Source organism: Lonchura striata, chromosome 4, assembly GCF_046129695.1.
Source record: "Lonchura striata isolate bLonStr1 chromosome 4, bLonStr1.mat, whole genome shotgun sequence".
In the NCBI taxonomy this organism is placed as follows: domain Eukaryota; kingdom Metazoa; phylum Chordata; class Aves; order Passeriformes; family Estrildidae; genus Lonchura; species Lonchura striata.
Genome location: NC_134606.1, coordinates 37,585,192 through 37,607,434, shown reverse-complemented (window position 1 = coordinate 37,607,434; position 22,243 = coordinate 37,585,192). Strand labels below are relative to the sequence as shown.

Sequence of the window (22,243 nt, the reverse complement as noted above, 5' to 3'; positions counted from 1 at the left end):
CGCTTTTCTGAAATATGATGAATGCATGTTTGTTCCACTTGAACTTAGAAATCCAGGTTGTGCCCCAGATATAATTAATTAAAGCTGTGTAAAAGTAGAGCTCAAGGATGTAACATGGAGACACACAGACATTAGCCGAAATAACAGTATAATTGCATCTGGAAGTATTAATTTTCATGATATTTTTTATCCAGTTCTTTTTCAAAATGGTATTTGCAGACATTTAAGAATATTGAAGATGGTAGTGAACTTGACTAAGAGAATTAGTACATGTATTTCCCTGTTGAAAAGACAAGAGAGGCTGTTCCCAGCATGACTTTGATGCTTGTTTTGGTTTGCAGGTTTTTCTTTTCAGGGGACTTAATTTTATAACTTCCTTATTTTAAACAGATCTGAATGCCACAGAAACATCTGTGAATGTGCAAGCCAAGTACAATGCTTGATAGTTACAGAGATCTTAATCAGTAGCACCATATCAACTGGAATTGGTTTATATTTTGAATATAATCCCTTTTCCCAATCCAGTGTAGCTTTTTCTTCATATACTTCTCATAGCTACCTGTTCTTCTAAAGACTTCAGGACTACGAGGATTGTGCCAGCCTTTTCTACACTCAGGAGCAGTCGGTGCTTCAGTTATTTCTTCTTGACCATCAGTTCTAGCATACTGCTGGTAACAATCAGAAATTCAGATTACAAAATAGGCATTTGATTTTTAATTTGATATTGAAATATATGCACATCTTTTGAAAGGCAAATGGTGCTTATGTAGCTACGGTAGCCAGTGCAGCATGAGGCAGAGAGATAGCTTGCTCAGGAGGGGAAGGAACTGAACAGGGGAATAAAAAAGTAATAGTTTTTCTTTTTTATGAGTAGAAATGCATTTTGAAACATAAACTTCAGAGAAAAAAAAAATTGGTAGTAGTCATATACTTTGTAGGTGAGTTGTACTATTTGTTATCTAAACATTAAGAGGGATCAAACATGTTCAAAAATCTGCATCATTCATGTCAGTCTTGACCCTATCCAATGCTGAGACATGATTTATTTTTTTCAATTACAGTTTCAGAACATTGGGTGGTAGAAATAATTGAACTTTTGTTACATTTGTTCCATTTTCTGGAAGTCATCCTTAGTCAGGTCTGTTCCTCAGGCATCCCTTAATTCAGATGCCTGTAACATCACATTGGTCTCCACAGTATGTATGACAAGATCAGACTAAACCAATTTCATTATGCAGCTGCAAAGTTTGTGACCTGTTACAGTGCTTGTAGTAACTTTGCTTTTACAGTAAGTGAAAAATGTGTGAAGTGAGCAGGAATTAGCTGTATTTTTGGAAGGCTTTAGTTTTAAAGGGAAAAAAAAAATCAAGTTACTGTTCATTACCTCAGTACCAGAGAATTAATTTGGATTTCTGTGAAACTAAGCCATATTGGCTGCAAACAGGAATTTGTTCTTGGAAGGACAACAACAGCCAGCCTGTTGCCCTTGTTTACACTGTAAAAGGTACCTAGGAAAAGAGGGAATTTCATCCAGCATGCACTCCGTGTAATTAAAACATAAAGTACTGCTGGTTTGGCCTTCTTTCTAAACAAATGTCAGGGCAAATATTCAAAACTAAGGAGAGCCAAGCCGAGGCTGCAAAATCTTTGCTGTCAAAAATCTCTGTGCGAATTAAGATGATGGTTTTGGCGATTTCATTGCACCCTTTCTGACCAAAAGAATTCAGACATTTATGCTTTTTTCTACGCCTGGATTCAGGCCCCCACTGACTTAGGTGATATGTATTTCAGAGGTGCTTAAAATCCACATGAGTTGCAGACTACTTCTCAAGGCTGTTCTTTTCTCTGCACGTTTTTGTTGATGGTTGTGTGCTTGAGACTGATGCTGTCAGTAGCCTGAAATATGCTGTCTCTTGCTAGCATAATACAGTAAATCTGAAATTTGCCTTGGGCAAAGAATGAACATATGAATACATAAATGAATTGGCAGATTTTTTTGTTTGATATTATTCCTGTGAGAAGACAGAAAGCTCATGCGTCACTGAGGACACAAATCTTTGGAGCTAAATGCATCCAGATAAGGGCATGTAAGGATGGTGGAAAATATTTGCAAAAGCAGCTGAAGAAAGTTTGCTGCCAGGCTGTCTTGCCATGTAAACCATTACTCAGGCTGAAAGGATCTGTGCTTTGGAAGATAGATTTACTGAAGTCCTCTTATCTGTTATTATTGCTTTGTAGACATTTTGAAATTCATCCCAAGAATGTATGTCTTAAGAGTTAACTTGTTGTGGGGTATGTATGTATGCATATATATATACACACACACACACACACACACACCTGTATCTATTTGGACAGTTTTTAATGTGTGTATGATGTATTTAGAGAAAGAGATTCTGAAGAGGGGGTGGAAACAGAGCATCTGCAGGAAGAGCTGTGTTTCCTTATGCACTGCTTTGAGTTTTTTGTCCCAATTTAAAATAGTACAGAAAGAGGAAGTGAGAAGCTCTCCAAAGGTATTTGAACAAATTTTGACCAGTGCTCACTTTTATTGTTAAATTTTTGAACCAACTACTTCCTTGTTTAAATACTTAATAAAGGGAAGATAATCTACTTTTCAGGCAAGTTGCCTTGACTAGGTCTCGGGTGACACTTCCACACAGACTTTGCAGAGCTTGGGATCATCTCACACAAAACCAGAGATCTGGAAGGTTGTAAAGGACTCTGCCTGTCCTGTTAAAAGTTACCCTGGATCCCCAGGCCATTGCTATCATATTTGCATACCTTGTTCTTAAATAAAATTCCTATGTAGCTTCACTACATAACTTGCTCAAGGGTTTAAATGTCACTGTCGTAGGGTAGAGGAAGGAGAGTTCTACATTGTTGGTGTCTAAGCTAGGCCTGTTTTTCTTCAAGTTATTGTGACTTATCCTCAATGGACATGAAGAATGATTAAATACCAGCTATTTTCTGTTGTCAGCTGTTGTCTGATTTCTGACATTTCATTTGATTTGCCTGTCTATCTTCAATCTCCTAATTTCCTGACTAAATAAACAATAATTTTTTGCCTCTCTGTGTGTGACACACTTTGTCACAAAAGCTATGCTTTAAAACCATGTGGTAGTTTTCTTGTTCTAAAACTTTTCAGCTTGCTGTGTTTTTCTTGAAGTGCAGTGGTAAAATTGGATTCCGTGTCTAATAGCAAGGAATAAAGGAAAAGAGCTCAGTTTCATGTCTTATGCTGACATGTCCTGGAATTATATTTCTTGTCCTTTTGAAATACTAGTGTTATTTTCCAAGTTATAATCTCATAGATTCTCCAGAGATGCTTAACATGTTAATTCTAGCATTGCTGTCATGCTTTGAACATTTTCCTGAGTTTCATCATTAGAATACCTCTAGACAAATCATGAAGATTATTGTGAGAGTTGTTACCTGCAAATGAATTGCAGCCTCTGAAAATTGTGTCATCAGCCAATTAGAGAAATGTGTTTCTTGATTTCACTTTTTCAATTAAAGCCAAAATCCTAAGTGCTCTACTTAGTATACAGAGCTCTTTGAAATGCTTCATTGGACTATATTATTTCAGTTTGATAGAAAAGGAGATCACTGGTTATCTCTGAACAGCCTTTTCTGACTGAATAGCTTTATGCAGCCATATCATAGAAATTTCAGCCAGACTCTACTTCCCTGATTTACTAGGGAACTTACTGCAGCTCCTGGCAGCTAACTCAGAAGCCATAAACTGAAGTATATTAAAGCTACTTCTTGTTGTCTATCTGCATACTGTGCAGCCTGACAGAGAAATAAACATGAGGTTTGACATGGTTCAATTTTAATTTTCTTATTATCCTACATTGTTTAGAAATAGACTGTGATATTGTTTTTTTGTGTTTAGTATGGATATTGAACTTATTAACTTTTAATTCTCTGGGTACTCATTTCCCTGTGAAAAATGCATGTGTTTGCTTAGGGGTTTTTGTTTTCAGAGATAATCAGTAGTGCTTCAGAAAATCCTTTACCTGAAATCCACTCCCAAGCACATAGTTCATTATTTTCATACACTGTTGTGACTTACTTGAGTGAACTGTACATTTCACCTTTACAGCTTATTGAGTCCCAACCATCAGCAGGCCTTTTTCTGGTAAAACTCTATTTTACTTGAAGTTGGATGATTTTTGGGTTGGGTTTGTTTTGTTTTGTTTGAGTGTTGTTGTTGTTTGTTCAGGGCTTTTTAATTTTTTGGGGAGGAGGTGGTCTAAAACATGACAAAACTTGGTTTCATGGCAGTGCTGGTCTAGGTGATTAAGGACTGGGAGGTGAAGGGAAAGATTAAGAGAAGAAACAGATGGCACCTGCCCAGCAGCCTTCCAGCAGGTGCTGAGCCTTCCTGAGGGATACTTCCTTCTCATCCACTCTTCCCACCTTCTCCTGTCCATTTTCCTTCCATGTCTTCCTTTTTCTGGAGTTATCGAGGCATCTCTTTCTTGAAGAGACCTTATCCCTGCCTCTTAACATTCTCTTCTCTTCCTGTAGATGGGACAGTTTTCCTGTCTCTTGCCCAAAACAAAGTGGAGGAGACTTGCCTTTTATTTGTGATTGAAAAGGAGCCCCAGCTGAAAGCTGAGGGAATTGTTTTACTTGGTAGTAAAATAATATATGAATATTTCTAGGGTAAGGGATATAGTTCTGTCTCTGTAAAATTAGGCAAATGTCTGCTCTTCTGCTGTGATTTAATGTAAAAATGCAGTCCTTTTTACAAGAACTTAGCTGTTTTCACATTTTGCATTTAGTTACAGCAATGGAATATGAAATGATTTAGTTAGGAATGTTTCCAACTATTGTCTTCTGCATCTATTCACTTAATTCCTTTGTGGCTTTTGACAGTATATGTGTATTTTTTTCATTTTTTCTAGTGCTAGATATTACCATTGAAAGCTCTTGCTGAAGAATGAAGTTTCTCTAACCAAAGAAAAATAGAATTAAATAATAGCCAAGAAAATTTGTTATCTCTGTATGATTTTTCTTTCAAATTTTTGCACTCAATTAAATTATTAAGTTTAGTATTAGAAATAAATTTGCCAATTACATGCTAGTCTGATTTTTTTTCCTATATCTGTCATCTGAGTTTGTCTATTTATATGATTCAATTCCATGTATTCCATGTCATTCCCATGTAATGGGGCTGAGCCTGATTTACTCATTGAAGGTACAAAAACCCTATAAACTAATGTTGAACCAGTTATCAGTGTTTTAAACAATCCTGTGTGACTTCACTGGAGAAACAGTATGCTACAAGTTTCAAATAGGACAGCAATGCTGATTTCTTCACAACTATGTTAAGAACAGCTGATCTCCAGTAGAAACCACCAATGTTGGACATTTTCAGTAACAAAGCCATCATAATGTTACTGAAAAATGTTAAATATTAGTGCAGTCTGGAAAAATAAAATTTCCTGTACTGCTTAAGAAAATGGGAGTGAAAATTGCTGAAAGTACAATCCTATCCTGGAGGCTAGTAAGAGGAATAAATCAGCCCTGTGAATGTGAATTGCTAAATGGTTGCTATTCCACTGGGAAATCTTGCCGCTGAGAACTGCTTCACAAGGATGATTGTTCTTTTTGTCAGTGTAACCCAGACTGTGAATGGCCCTTCTTGAGCAAAAACATTTATATGTTACCTTATGGGTATGTGTTCATAGAGATATGAAGAATAAACATGCAGTTATGCAGTTATTGCAAAGTTGCTACAAGGAATTAGTTAATAAATAACATTAGAAATTAATAATTAACTGCCTTGTCTTACATCTTCCTGATCTTTATTCAACTGGTACTTCATAGGAACCTAGTTTATCTTCCATCCCCATCCCCACTTATCTAGCCATGCTTTCTCTTTCATGTTTCCTCTCATTTTGCTTTATTGCTGCTGCTTGTCTGTGAGTGTATGGTGTTTACAGCCATTGCCAAGCAATCCTGAGGGCTGTTTTAACTAAAGCACAAATAAAGGATAGTTTCATGTGTGTCTTTCAACTAACCATTGAATTAGTAGTGTTAGTTAGTAGGGACACTATAGAAAGAAAGATGTCAGACCTCTAGTTTCAAAGACACAATGTTGTTTTCTTCATTAATAGCAGTGATTCCAGATATATTCCTAAATACAATTGTCTTCAGGAAAGCCCATGATTTTTTTTTTTTTTTGTACTTTTTTGCAGGGGATTTCCCAAGAAAACGGGCAGAACTGCTAGGATAGCATCAGATGAAGAGATTCAAGGGTCAAAAGATGCTGTAATTCAGGATTTGGAGAGAAAACTTCGCTTCAAAGAAGACCTTTTGAATAACGGGCAACCGGTATAAAAGCATAAAATCCTCTGGGGAATGGGACTGAGTGAGAGGGCACCATTGGTAGTTTCTGAGGCATGCTGCATGTAAAATAATGGTTGTAGATTGCTTTTTATGCATTTATAATTTTAAACTGAATTTTCAAAGCTGCATTTCCAAAATGAATGATAGCATACATTTTGTTCTATCATTCCTTCTCCTGTTTCACAATTTTACTTGGACTTAACAAAGCAATGGAGGTCACAAAAATGGTGAATTTTCATAAGAAGCCTGCACAGTCTGTACCTCACAACTTTTTGAGCCTCAAGGGCCATTTGCTTTTGACTGTTCATTAGTGAGTGGATGAACATGCACAGCTCTTTTTCAGTCCAGGCTCATTCTACCTTGTGCCCAGCCACTGGACAAGGGGGGAAGCAGTAGGTGGTAACTGGACATCAGAGGAGGTACAAGGCAGTTCATGATGAAAAACAACCCAATTGGAATCAGGCATCATTAGATTCTGCAGCTGGGGGGCTTCTTTTGACCGATAGAATTTTGACCAGTAGAATAGAAATAACCCATAGTACTAACTTACAGACTCAAGAGTTAATGACCTGCCTGAAGAGTCAAGAAATGAGGTAAAATGAGCATATCAAGCAATGGAAATGCACAGCAACAAAGATGTCTGTTCCTTTTTATGCACTTAAGATACACATGAAAGATAAAATACCAAATTCTTCCTTCTCAGTGTTGATGAGAAGCAACTTTCCTAAGAATTTTCTACAGTTAATAAGACACTATTTTTGAAGCAGGAATTTCTTTTAAGGGGACAGTGATTTTTAAAATGTAAACTGTCACCCCTCTTTTGTCAATAAAATGTTTTTTAAAAAATCTGAATATCTTGAGGTGCCTTTCGGTCACTTTGAAAGGAAGTGGAATTTTATGTTTCTCAAGACAATTTTACTAAGTTTGCTACTAGGTCTGAGCTGTGGTGGTGTAGTTCAAGAAAGACCATTGAGTCCGACTGTCTATCAACATTGCTTGATTTTGGTTCTTATAAAGTCAATGGAGTGAAATAGGGAGAATGTTCAGAGTGTCTGCTGCTTCTGTTACCTTTCCCATTGACTGCACAGCAGTTGGCAGTTTTCTGTAGCAGTTAAGCAAAATCACTGTCATAGTGATTAGTTCCTGTTTTTTCCAAGGAAGTGGGCTGAGAATGACTGTCAATGCCTATTTTGGAAAGTGAGGGAGTTGTTTGGCCTGGGCAAATGAATGGAATGTCCTGAGAATGCCCACATGGCCCAAGGTAAAAAAAAAACCAAAACAAAACAAAAAAAACATTACCATGATCAGATGATGTGGGAGCTTGAACTAAGTAAACTCTGTTTTGGTGCTTCCCTTGAGGCTTTTGCCTTGCAGATTCCTGTCTTGGGTAAATTCTGTATGTGTAATCACGGCAATGGACACTTGGAGTGACTGCAGAAGAAACAAAAGAGAAGAAAAGTTCATTATTTTCTTAGATGCTTGTAACCGAGACAACACTGCTACCTAGTTGTCATGAGTTTCAGCCTGCTGGTATAGCTGCAATATAACATTAAGACAAAAATAAATTACATTAGGTTTTCTTAAAAGGAAAGCGTGCAGTAGATGTAATGTTTACAATTTCCATTCTTCATTTGTTTTTCATTTTTCTCTTTAAATGAGGTGTTTCACCATGAAATGGGTTTCTCTTCCATAAACTTGCATTTTTTTTGCAATGCTGATGTGTAAGAAAGTGTCTGAAATGCATTTGTAAATGCAGGAAGAAAACTGATAATGGAATAATTGATTTATGCATTAAGATTGTCCTTTAACTTGTTTTCTCTTCTTAGTGTAAATTGTCTTTTGTAAGCTGTCTCCTGAATTTCTGAAAGAGTAAAAAAAAAATAGAAATTTTAAAATCTTGAAGAATAGATTTTTATATATTTTGGACAAAATATTCAAGGAGAGTAGAATCTCCTTATCATTTTTAGCAGTGTTTTCTGCCTAGTGGTTCTAATGTAAAAATGAGCAAAATGACTTGGATAAAGATTTGGGATGATTTGCTATGCCCTCTTCTGATGGCCATGATTTAAGCAGTTCCTATTGCTCATTCCTACCCAAGTTCCTGGCACGAGGATAGAAACAAATGGCAGAGTCAGTGCAAGGGTTGCTTAAGCCAGAAGAGCCACTTGTAATACTAAAAAAATGCATTACAAACTGTGATAGAAAATTTCTGTTAGAAACATTGCTGCTCTCTTTTGTCAACATTACTTTAAGCATTGCTAACTGTATACTGCTCTGCAGTTGGAGAAATAATACTTTTCTTTCTTTTGCCTGCTCCCTCATCTCCTTTTTATTTTTTGTTCAGAGATTAACATATGAGGAAAAAATGGCTCGTCGATTGCTGGGAGCAGACAGCGCTGCAACTGTCTTCAATATACAGGAACCAGAAGAAGATCCTGCTATACAGGTACCACATAACTACAATTTCATAGGAAAAAATGCCTTTCAGTTTTTCTTTTTTACAGACTCTGATTGTCATTAAAGTCCTACATAAGAATAAGGTAGAGTGGTTATTGATTACAGAAGTCATATGTTATCTGTTAGTGAAATAAACTGGAGGATCACATGTCTATTGCTCAGTTTTTCCATAAGGTTGAGACTTCTCGAATGTCTGCTTTCTGCTTTAAACTCTTCTGTTTATCCTATTCTGTCCTGACCCTTAAGTCTCTTAGAGTAGAAATGCATCTACTATCTTGAAACCATCTTTTCTTTATTTGTGTAATAGACACTTTTTGGGTGCAGACCAAAACCACAACAGAAAGTCTGCTTGAAAGGCCAGGTACACGTTCTCCACCGTTCAGATGCCAGAGCTGCTATTCAGAAATGTGTAGCATTCATTTGCTTATGGTGCTGCACAAAGTGCATTCTCCTGATAAAAACTGAGGAACTGTCATGGATATCTCTTGGTCTTCTTTCTGCCTCTTGATCTTTTTTCTACCCTTGCAGGAAGCTCGCTCTGTTGGTGCTTCTCTAGTGAGTCCCATGGATATTCAAAAGGTTATAATTTTCACCTTTTCTATCTTTTTTGTCTGTTTTTTTTGCTTTCCTCTTTTCCTTCCACTGCTCTTGGTTAATAACAAGAGGTCACCTATCATTAATAACTGTGGAGAATTGGGCTGCACTCCATTTATGAGGATGTTCAAGTTGTTCTAGAAGCCTGTGTGAGTGTAGACAGTTTAACAGCAATCATTGTGTGCTCCACTATTTTTGTGCTGTAACAATAACATACACTGATATGATACTAACTGTGTCATGTACTTCATGTTTTACTTTTATGTTACACTTCAGGAAACAAAGAAATTTTAAAACTATCTGCTGTTTACAAGGTATTCCTCTGCTCTTCCATTTTTTTGCAATTATCGAGGGTTATGATTAATTCTGTAACCAATGGCAGAAACATGTCATTCTCAGAGCAGAGGCAGCAACAGAGGATGGGGATGTGAAAGGATACTTAGCATGAAATGCATGTTCTGTCTTAAATACAGCAAGGGTCAGAGACAATGGCCAAAGGTAATTTGAAAGAGTGTCTGAATTTCTTCTGACTGAGAAGAGCATTGACTAATTTTTTTTTCCTGCTTCTGAGCCATTTTGCAGTCTGACATCATCACTGTTATCAGTAAGATTCCAAGTAGGAATTCTGGAAAGTAACAGTTCAAGAAAGCAAATCACAGTGTATATCAGTAAATCATAACAAATTCAAACAAGTCAGAGTGTTTTACACTTGATGAACCTTTCTGCTCTTCTTGCTATATCTTCAATACAGTTATGGTAAATATTGTTTCTAAGGGAGGATCCCACACAAAGGGCATCATAGCAACAGGAGTAATGGGAAACAACTATAATGGACTGCCACTGTTGCAATTTTCTCTTATTTTTGTCCTCATTTTTACAGGCAACTGTAAACAAAATAATTTTATCCTTCTGGTTCAGCCTCTGGTAGAGTTCTATGCAAATAGCAGATGGGAACCATATGGTCTTCTAGCCATCTGGAAACAAAACCCACCCTAAATCTGTCTGTACCCTCAAGGAAATATTAGTGTGTTCCTTTTGTCTTAATGAACTGCCTCAGAATACTTTTATTCTTATAGGATTTTTTTTTTAATGGAAAGAAAGCAACCAATGAGTTTCTTTCCCCTTATAAATTAGGCCTTAAGACAACATGAAATACAGTTTTTGCCTCATACCAGATGTTTCGATTGTTTCATAGGGAAGCTATTGGAGACATGGATTATAGTGTTTTTCTTCAACAAGATACAGTTTCCTTTTATATGTAAAAACTTAATAGCTTGTTAAAGATTGGTAAAATAAAAAAATCCAAACATTAAGAACATATCTTTCTGAGCAATGTGTTGAAGCCGGACACTAATATCTACCTCTTGTTTGACAGGAATATAAAGTCTCCAGCTTTGAGCAAAGGCTGATAAGTGAAATTGAATACAGGCTGGAGAGATCTCCTGTGGAAGAATCAGATGACGAAGTGCAACATGGAGATGAACCTATTGATAACAATATGTCACCATATTTTGAGATAAAGCTGAAACACTACAAAATCTTTGAGGGAATGCCAGTCACATTTACATGCAAAGTGGCAGGAAATCCAAAGCCAAAGGTAAGAAAAGACAGTAAATATTTCTAGAATTTGTCTGAAGAGTTCTATGTTGGTACTTTACCATCAGGCTCTGGACTCTATGGGCTGTATTTTACAGGAACAGGAGATTTTCACACTTGACAAGAAAGATGCCTATCTGGCATAAACTGTCAAATCTCTTTTGGCATAACTGGAGTTATTTGGTCAAAATCTAGTAAAAAATGCTACCATGAGGCTTCTGCTCTCAGTTACTCCCTCCTGAGAGTTCTACTCAATTATTTTACCTGGAAGGAAAGCTTCTGTCATTTTCAGAATTACCTTCAGGGAACATTTGTGGCACAGAATGCAGTGTAATATTAGAAAGCCCCACATGAGCTGGCATAGGAGTCCCAAAAGCCACCTCATCTTGCTAGCATGGGTAATTAGTTCAGGCATGGTAACATGCTAATGCAAAAATACGTGGGTTTTAGTTCAGAAGCCAGCATGGTATCTCTCATTCTTCAGCATCTACACACACTAAAAAGACTGGATTTTACTGGAATGTAGAAGAAGGCGTAATAAAATACTGTAAGCTCCCATATATCCCAACAGCAAGATGAGACATGATGGTGAGGTTTTAATGATGAACTTCTGAGGGAGGGTTGGGCTTGGGAAGCCTTTCCTTGTAGCAAATGTTAAAGTACCAGCTGCATGATGTCAGTAGTCTGGAAGAATGCCCTCCTTGGATAGGTTGCATACAACAGTTTCAAAAATTGCTTGGCAATCAAGTGACTGATTATGCAGCAGGCAAAAGGCAGCAGCTTCTTCAACTCCCCTGCCAAAGCCAGTGTCTTCCCTGTGAAGTTCTCACAGCTCTCACAGTGACCTCTCATGGACAGCGGCTCTTATCTTCTTAGACAAGAGCTGTGATGCCCTATCTGATATATAAGACCTTCATGGAAGCACTCACAACCAAATCTCTCATCTAGTGTAAGTTTTATGGGTACTTCGGATTTCAAACAGAGAGAAATGCAAGTGACTTTATATGCCCAATGATATATGTGTGTGATACTGTACAAGCTGTTAATTTAAAAAAAAAAAAAGGACTTTATGAGGTAGCAGAGGAAGAACAACAGAGAGCTAGGGCTACATCTATATCAGCAAGAAGTGGAGAGCAGAGGAAGAAAATCTCTAGAATGAGGTATCCATCCCTACACACATCAGAAGGTTTTACTCCAGGCTAGCTCTAATCTCGTCCCACAGACTGAGGCAGATGAGTTCTTGGAGCACATTTTCTGGCTTAGTTTCATCTGAAAGGAATCCAGTTCTGTGCTTCAAGAGCACATCATGATGTGAACCATTGCAAAGTGGGGTTGATCAGTATACTTATATCAAAAAAGCACTCCTGCTTCAAACTGAAGACACACACACTGAGAAGATAAGCCCAATCTGACTGAAACCAAATTTTCATGTCTAAGATTACTTCTGAGATGACCATAGGTCTGTTGTGCTGAACAAGGGTGGAATGCAAATGGATCTGTTGCTGACAGAAGTGCAGTGTGTGCAGAGATACTCTTTCTGCCTGAGGCTTATGACTAAGTTGCTAGATGACCTATTATGAGTCAGCCTTAGTCAACTTCACCATTCCCTAATTTCCACAGTTTCCAATTAAGGTGTAGTTTCTCTGTCTGATTTAAGGCGGATGAAAGGGGATGTCTTTCCCTCACTGGGGCGATAAGGATTGCACAGCCAAGAAACCACATTCCTAGCACTTCCCCTAAAGCATGCCCTTACAGAGGAGCATCCCATGTGAATGCCCTGTGAGTCACAGAGATGTTCTGTTTTGCTGCAGTGTCAAAGCCTGCACATTAAGAAGTGATTTGCTCTTGCACCTGGAACTCCTCCTCTTTGTTCCATTCACTCGCAGATGCTTTGTGTAATTTGTTAAATTGCTTGGGATGGAACCAATCTCAGTCCTGTTGTATGGCTACTTGTTAGCCAGGCTTCACAAATGTCCAAGGCAGTATCTCCCCCACATCTGCCAGAACATTCCAAGACAGCAGTTTTGAAAAGCTCAGTGGCTGAGGGCTGCCCTTCTGCTGTCATTTGCTGAAGCTGGAAGTGTGTTGCTTGTGAATACTTTTTTTGCTCTGGCAAATGAAAAGCTGGAAATAATTTACTAACTTGAAGCTCCTCCCTTCATAGTATTCTGTCAGGTCTGCCAAGGAATGGCTTTGGGAAGGACTGTAGTGTTTGTAAAATCTGGCATTCATTACAAGGGATTTTTCTAAGCGGAGTTATTGGCTTGATTATTTTTTCCCCTGAACATGCCATGTAAATTGAATACTGATGTGCAAATTCTGTCTTCATATATATGACTTTTTAAATCTGAGCCTACTCTTTGGTGTAATGTAAAACAATTTTCTTATTGAAATGAGAAACCTATGGTGCTACAGGAGAGACTATCGAATACTTCTTTTTAAGGGATTATTTCTCCTCAGAATTAAGATGATGCCATACAAGAGGTTGATTGAGACACAAATGTTACATAAATCTCATACTGCTCCCTCTTCACATTGTTGAATATAATGTTTGGTGATTAAAAATTCTTGTGCTGCTCAAGATCAAGCCCCACTTTGTACTGTGCATACCATTGTATTCCTATTCATTACACACCGGTTTCTGAAAATCTGGTGCAAATAAAAGCAATGCAGATGCAGTGTTCAGTGCTTACGTAGTTTAATGGTACATTTATTGAAAGTTATCCTAGAAAGAAAATATTTCACTGCAAGGGCCATTGTCTCCTGCAGTGGTACTGTTTTACTTATTAACTCTATGTAAGATAAAGGTTATATTAAGAATTTATTGCTCATATGGGATGCTAATGCTTTTAAACTGAGTCGATATAAGTTTTGGACAACATATACATGATATTTGGCTAGCTGGTTCAGTTAATATTTGTGTGTATTTCCATGCATGTCTCTTGATATTTCTGATAAGTGTACTGTTATTAAATAAGTGTACTGTTACTGCTTAATGCAGTAGATTTCCAAGCAACATTATGACACATGTAAAGCATGCAAGTTAAAACTAATTTTTTGCAGCAATGTTGTTTTAACACCCATTAGCATGTGTGTATAAGTGATCAAATATCTCTTACATCTCCAGTAAGTGCTCTGTCAGCAAACAAGAAGATGACTAAATCTTTTGTTCAGGCCACAGAGTCTCTGCAATGCTGCTGACAGACAAAATGGGAAACAAGTATAACCAGCTATTGAGGAAATGAAGTCATTTCAACTTATGCATAATGCTTGTTAATGTAAAAATCACACACAATAATAAATTTTTAAGGAAAATTTTCACTGATTTTCACCAAAAAAAACTCAATTCTTTTTGCGAATTTCAAAAGTATACCTTTAACTTTGCCCCAAGTGAGTGAATTTCAAGCTTTGAAATGTTGGCACATATGAAGAACCCAGCAGATTAAGCTGTATCAGGAATGGAATTGCACATTGCACTGTCACTTCATTTTTTACTAGAAAGCCAGCACCCTTTCCTCACTCTTAAGATCTAAATTCCCACTTCAAGAATGAGGCAGAGAAAAATGTTTATTTTCCTCATGCTAAATAGTCCCAGTAGGACCAGGACAAATACAGTTGTACTTTGAATGAGTCGGCCTCCTAAAAATGGTGTAGGTATCTGCACAAGCATCTCAAATGCTGAACACAATTGATGTTGTGTGTAGGACACATTTCAGAAACAACAAGTAAATAATATTCTACTTAAATATGGGTTTGGGCAGCTCAGTACAGCATTCCTAGTATAACATTTTTCAGATATTCCTTTGTGTGTGCTCATGTATACACAACATTTACTTTTCATTCCAACAGATAACAGTTTGGGATTTTACTTTATTATTATAATATTAAAAAAAAAACAAACCCTGAAAGCTCGGTTAATTTTTTTCCCTTCAAGTTTGAGGCACTAAAAGTACTTTTTTTGTGTGTGTGTAATTCATGGATTACTGTAAGATATTATCCTGCATACATCATTTTTTTTGGCTTACTGAAAGTGTATCTTGGGTCAGCCAGAGAATAAAATTATGTATCAAAAGTACTGGAAAAGCCCTCTGTTTGATAGCCAAAGTAACTGTTCTGTGCAGCTTGGAGCTGTGCTGGTGTTGGCATGCAGTTATTAACGGATATCGATGCGCTGCTTTGCTTTCAAGTATTTCCTATTACTTTGCAAAGCTGTCCACTTGCATAGCTGGCCTGTCACGCCGGGGTGACATTGTTAGGTTTGAGTATGTCATTACACTGAGCTGGCCCCTCCACACACTGAGCTGCACACTGCCAGCGGGAGCAGCTCTATCCCCTCTGGCATTTTGGTCCAGTCCAGTCAGCGTAATGGATGAGACAAAACGGATGTTTCAACAGTGAGATCATTGCTTCTATTTTATTCATCACTGAATTAATTAAGCCTATCATTATCTTGGGTTTTTTATTTATGTTTTTATTTTCTGAAAAGATAGCAAAAGCATTCTCAAAGTTTTTCTGCGACTTCTTCAGATTTAAGCAAAATAAATGTAAAATTAGTAATCTCTGAAATCAGTAATCTCTTCTTTGTAATGACGTTTAGTTTCAGTTCCTGAAATGCTCAGCCCTCATGCACCTGTGTTTTGTTGGAAATCGTTTTTCTTTGGACCACTGATAAGCTTGTAACTGTTAGTGAAAGTGACTCATAGAATGAGGAGTTGATCAAAGTAGTTTTCTTTTACTACTTACCAGAGAGTTTTTCAGCCGTTAATTTTGTTAGTGCTATTAAATCAGAAATTATGGCAATGAGCACCCACCTCTTACCAGCTGTGCTTTGTTTTTTATTTTTTTTTCCTGCAGATCTATTGGTTTAAAGATGGGAAGCAAATTTCTAAACGAAGTGATCACTACCGAATTCAAAGAGAACCTGATGGAACTTGCTCACTGCATACTGCAGCCTCCACCCTGGATGATGATGGGAATTACACTATTATGGCTGCTAACCCACAGGTAAATGAAGGTTTGGCTCCAGAACAAACATCCTTCTGGACATAAATCTTCAGAAAACTATCTCATCTCTCATATGCATGATTTAATTAAATGATGAAGTCACCATAAAGTATGCAAGTTAGATTTTTGTTTTCATCTTGCATCAGTAGGGTGGGATCTTTCTATCTCCAAGAGATTAGCAACTCAACAGTAGTTTTTTTTCCTATGGTTTGAGGTTTCAGGGGGAGGGGTATAATTTTTTAATTACTCTTACACTAGTTGTTTCAGCTGATATTTCAGTATTCTAACTAAGCACAGATAGCAGATAAAGGGAGAAAAAAAATCCAGTTTACCAGCAGAAGTAACCCAGTCCAGAGATTTAATTTTCTTTTGTTCACCCTACTCACTGACTGAGGACAATTTTTTTTAAATGAGTGGGAGTATATCACACCTCAACATGCTTACATTAGGCAGACTGCAAGTTTCTAAGGCAAAAAAAAATCTAGCACTATTATGTAGCAGTCCTGTGTTGATCTTAAACAGTGCTTTTCTGAAATACAAGAGTGTTACTGGTTTAACAATGCCATTTTTTATTTGCAGATTTAATACAAGAGTTGAGGTACACAGCAGAAACCCACTAGTTCATTCGACATAGCCAAACTTACAGGTCACTCATCCTATGGAAACAGCTTTTTCAATCCACTTTTCCTACACCACAGCAAATTGAGGGGAAAGAGTTATACATGAGAAAGCAAAGCAGTAACATAACTTTTGGGATGTAATGAATTATTTTATTCTGTAGTGCCAAATATCTTGCCAAGACTAGGCCTGCAAGCAGAATCACACTGTAGAATAACAAACTGTATCACTGAGACAGAGTTTAATCTAAGCAGGAGTGTTGTGCTCTGTTATGCATGTTGCTAGGTTACTCAGCATGACACTGCCATTTTTGTCTCACTCTTCAGCTTGCCAGTCCTGCTCATACTGCAGAGGGCTTGTGAATATAAAGGGCTGTATACACAGGCAATGCACAGAGAGCAGCTTTTGGTAGATTCTATGAACTCCAGTGCTTAAATAGTTGGTTTAATTATTATTTCTACATGTATAAGTAAAAGAAATATTAATGAAATAGCATAAGGCCATGGAATTGTTCAAGCTGGGAGCTTTTACACATAGATGACATTGTTGCAAAACTTGGTACCATTTAAACAGTAAAATTTCACAACAGGTTTAAAAATATATGCATGCTCAAGGTAAGAAATGTTCCTGTTCATCTTCCTTTAAGTGTTGTCTCAGTGCATGCACAGAGTTTCACTGCGTAGTGTTACTGTGTGATCCAAAGTCTTAGAGAACTTGGTGAACAAATTGCCTTTGTGTTTGGGCACTGTACTCTGTCCCTGAATATTTACAGCCTACTTTGGAGCATTTGTTGTTCTGGATAATACTCATTTAATGACATAACAGTGACCCAGGTTACCAGTTCTGGTCATTGATGGCACCGTTTTGTTGGTGGGTTTTTGGATGCACTAAAATGAGCTGGATTGGTGTGGTTCCCAGCTTGGAGCTTGAAAAAGCAGCTTTGTTAAATGATAAAATACTTGTGCTTATGCCTTTTTCCCCTCTTTGGAGAAGAACCAGAAGCATCCTCCTTTCTAGTGTAATTCCCAAGCAAACATACTTATCTCTTCCACTATTTGCTTGCTTTTACTATGCATTTAACAGTACAATGGAGGCAAAGAAGGGCTGTGAGTTAATGTACTAGCCTTTCACACTCAAAAGATCTGGATTCCAATTCTTTTATGTCATCTTGAGTGGAATACTTTTGGCAAAGTCTTCTCAATTCTAATGGAAAGTTGTCCACGTCTCAAAGCTCTCACAAACTTAAGCAAATTTGGCAACCTTTCCTTAAGAATGCGAAGTACGTAAATATAAGGGAGCTCACATCAGAACTCTGATGGACTGGTAGATATTTGCTAGGCTGTTGCTGTGTTTGGTCACTGCTATTGGAATCACCAAACTCTAAAGCAAAAGATGTGTTCTCAGCTGATAGAAATTGGTTTTATTAAAGCAAAGGATTCAGTTCATTAAAGCTCTGCCAGTCCATGCCATCTCATGACCTGGGCTAACATAACAGGATTTATGTGTGTAAAATGCCTTGTTGATAGACCCTGGAGATTGTCCATGGTAGTTAACACAGCAGGCCCTATTGCCCACGGCGTAAAGTGCAGTGAACTGGAATTAAAGTTCTGACACACCACTGGGGTTTGCTGTAAAATTTGCCTTAGAAGTTAATCCAGAGCAAATGGACCCTGGGCCTAGGCAAACACAAAACCTTGCCTGATTTAGGCCTTTAGTTATTATTCTCTCTGCTTCTGTGCATTACACACCCACAGTCCTCAGGCTGGAGTTCCCTTAGTTTCTAGAACATCATCTCATGAATTACTTCCCACTCATTGCTTCCATCCTCTTCATCCTGTGACTTTTCTAAAATCTTCAGCTTCCTGCTTAATCTTCCCTATCCAAATTCCTTACTGCCCTTTGTGCTTCTCTTTGTGACACCAATCATGTACTGAGATATGCAGAAATGATCCCAAACTATGTGTATTCATCACCTGCCAGAAAAATATTAATATGTAGTGGTACCCAAAATACAAATTCATTTGTTCCAGATGTCTTCAATGGTCTTGTAACATAATGGGGGAAAAAAGCTTTTACGTAAAGAATTGCTGTGGGTCTTGCACAATGCCTTATTTTAATGCAGGGATTTTACTTGTTGACTAAATGGGTCATGGGAATAGAAGTGGGACACAGACTTCATTTCTAAGTGAACACAAAAATTGTTGCTATTTGAACAATTTTTTTTCTGTTTGCTGCTTGGGAGCATGGTGAAATTGTTTTTTGATGGGCTTTGACAGTTCTTAAAGAACTGTTATTTGCAGCCCTGCAAGTACTGTGATAAAATTATTTGTCACTTTTATGCTGGGAGACCTGAGTGTGGAGCTCACAGCTTAAAGCTGAAATACACTGCAAAGCTGATGTGGATGCTGCTTCACTGCTACCAGCCTAGTTATTTATTAGGACCACTAGATGCTTTTACCCCTTACAGGGCAGTCCAATCCCAAATCTGTTAGGAACAGTACTTGTGGTGGAGAACCTGTTTTCTAAAACACCAAGTAAAAGAGAAAAGGGGGCCAAATACACCAAAGCCATGTTTTATTTACCATTCATTGAAAATAACCTGAATTATCACCACTGTCCAGCAGCACAGCTGTGCCTTTCAGTGCAATTCCTCAAACCAGATTCAGTCTGCAGAGAGGACTTGTTAGGTTTCTGTCACATTCTTTTTGCTTTCACATTATGAGAGTTTTTTTGAGTTTTGGGCCCACCAGATCAGGTAGATCACTTTGGAGGCAGCAACTCTGTTGTTAACTGCCAGCACTCACCATGGGCCATCTTCAGAACCTTGAACTTGTCATTCTGCCCACTTGCCACACACAGAGGAAACCTCCTGCCCACATCAATAACAGTCAATAATAACTTGGAACTTGATTGCCAGTGGTATGAACAGTCTTGTAAAAAAAAAAAAAAATAACGTATTATAGTCACAGTCATTCCAGTCTGTTCTGTGTTAAGATTGGAAAGCTGATGAAATGGGTAGGAAAAAAAACACAGATCAGATTGAACATTTATTATAACACATTTTAAGTCTTTTAATATTCCTTCTCTCTATCATCCTAACAGGGCAGAGTAAGTTGCACGGGCAGGCTGATGGTTCAAGCTGTAAATCAAAGAGGCCGCAGTCCTTGGTCACCTTCAGGTCAGCCTCACATAAGAAGGTATTTGATGCTTTTTTTTTTCTTTTTCTTTTAATAATATGGATTTTGCAAAATAACTATGGTAAGGCAAAGCATGTGAGGTAAGCAAATAAGCTAAAAGCATAGCATTCAGGAAGAAATGTGACTTCTGCTGTATGAAAATTGCTGCAGAACTTGCACACTCAGAAGTATAAGCAATCTCTGAAATGACATGACTTTTAAATATCTTTAAATTTCCCTGCCTCCTCCTCCTTTTTCTGTGGTGTTCACTAGTTACTCTGTATCTCAAATTACACTATCAGCTGTTGGGAAGGCTCTTGTCACTTAGGCGTTTTAAAAATATTTCATGTGATTAGGATTCTGCCAGGAACCGTCATCTTCTGCAGCTTCGAGTAAGTGTTCATTTAATTGCATGCCAAAGAGGTTTATCAGATTTACATTAGAAATATTTTAGAATTTCAGTGTTTAATATTTCAGTTTAGGTTCTTATAAGGAATTATGAGTCAGAAATAAAGTATTAAACTTATCTTTGGTGAGTTTACAATTATTCCCATACGAAGCTTTGCGTTATGTTTTTGGACCATAGAAGGGAATTTTCCCTTCAAGTATTTTTTTTTTCTTTGCCCAAAGCATTTATGAGGCTGCTTAGTTCTGCTTAGACAGCTTTAGATAATACAAAAAAAGTTGATTTTGGTTACCAGAACTGTTTCAAGGCAGTGTGAGAGCTCTGGTTTCTGGATTCTGCTGTAATAAGGCATGTGTTTTGCTTAATGCTTCCAACAGCCATAGAATCTCAATATTGCCCAACTAATATGCAGAGTTTACTAATATACAGAGGACATGCAATTACACAATCAGTGTACAACCAGGGAAGGATTTCTGTAACAGTTAGTACTGGTACTAGTATATAATGTAGAAGTACTGCATGTAAAACAGGCTTTCTTCCCCCCTTTGGTAGCTATGAAGTATTAGGAAGTGAGGCTGGTTGGTTAAAAGATCTTGCCAGTCTTATTCCTGCACTGAACAAACTGCAACCCTGAAAGCATTTCCCAGCATTTCTCTGGGATGGCCACCAACTCCATCTGCAGTATGTCACCTTGTGTTAAGCCCAAAGCTCAGAGTGCCTCTGGAGGGGAATATCCTGCCAGGCTGCACTGTGAGAACCACTTGCTATAGCCTTTCCAGTCACTAATGTACTTAGCACCTTCAGGTAATGGGTAAAAATGGAAAGTCCACGTTAACCTCTGAAGGCAAAAAAATCAGGCTTCAGCTGAAAAAGTCAGTGCACACGGGGTAACAAAGGAGAAAGACCTTTAAAAGCAAAGACAATGGGAAGGTAGGTAGGGGTGAAAGCATCAAGCAGCTGCCATTCCTGCAGCTTCCTGAAGGACAAAATGTGTGTGTCTCTTTTTTGTGAGGGACAGAACCCTCAGGTAATAATGGAGGAAGCTCTTTCCAATCTCTCCAAATGCATTCAAAGTCCAAGACCACTTCTGGCTGGTATTTTATTTCCTAACGGAGACAGGCACTCAAACAGCCACTACTGCTTTGGATTGGGTCTCCAGTGAGTAATGAATTAGAAATAAGGGATTTCTGTACAGCAGTTTAATTAAAATCAGGGCAATTATTGGGGATTCTTATTTCCTGTAAAATAACCATGTGAAGGGCTTATCCCATTATCATTGCTTTGGAAAAGCAGTTTCTGTAAGCATTCAGCACAGAATCTCTGTTTAGGGACAGTTCTCACTACGCCCACCGAAGGGTTCACCCGAGACTGTTGAAATGGGAGCACATAAAACCTTCCTATAACAGACTCCTGCCATTGGCTTTTCTAATGTAGTATCCCAAATTACTTTTCCCCATATACTGTGGTATTTGTCATGTCTATTGCCATTGACCTTTGGTAAGTAATACTCCTATGGCACTACAATATTATTTCTAAAAGATTTTCTGCTTGAGAGTAACCAATCCATTTGTTTTTTTTTTATTACAAGCGTAATTATGAGCTTAATGAACTTTATTACTTGTTACACCGTTGACAGGCTTTTTCTTGAGATATATTTAATCTCTTACGGAATGTGTTTTGGCAGAACTCTGGGGTTTTATTTCTTTTTTATTTCTTTCTCTTAATGTATTTTTCTGAAATTTGCCTAGCTGACAACCATCTCTTTCTTAGTATCACTTGATTTGGGTAGCCACTTTTGAATTTTCGTATGTGCACAAAGCTTGGACTCAATCCCTTAAATGACAAGGTGCTAAATAAACATTGTGTCACCTAAGCATGGCAGCCAGAGTCCAAAATAAATAATAAAATATATGAGATTCAAAGAAGATTTAGAAACTAAACATTCCTATTACCCTGCTCTCAATTAGGGGATTAATTTGAACTTAATCTCCTTTATTCCAAATTAGTGATCATTACCATATGGTCAGTC

The 22,243-nt window shown here is 37.6% G+C and overlaps 1 protein-coding gene across 1 annotated transcript in view; it reads left to right on the top strand.

Moving 5' to 3' along the window:
- The window catches only part of PALLD (palladin, cytoskeletal associated protein), a 186,221-nt gene that overhangs the window by 155,285 nt on the left and 8,693 nt on the right, over positions 1-22,243 (top strand). Inside the window, exons 12-17 of the mRNA XM_021555592.2 lie at positions 6,213-6,348; positions 8,708-8,809; positions 9,349-9,399; positions 10,790-11,011; positions 15,865-16,014; positions 19,735-19,829. Of these exons, the coding sequence (XP_021411267.2) occupies positions 6,213-6,348; positions 8,708-8,809; positions 9,349-9,399; positions 10,790-11,011; positions 15,865-16,014; positions 19,735-19,829 (756 nt within the window). The remainder of the gene's footprint in view (positions 1-6,212; positions 6,349-8,707; positions 8,810-9,348; positions 9,400-10,789; positions 11,012-15,864; positions 16,015-19,734; positions 19,830-22,243) is intronic.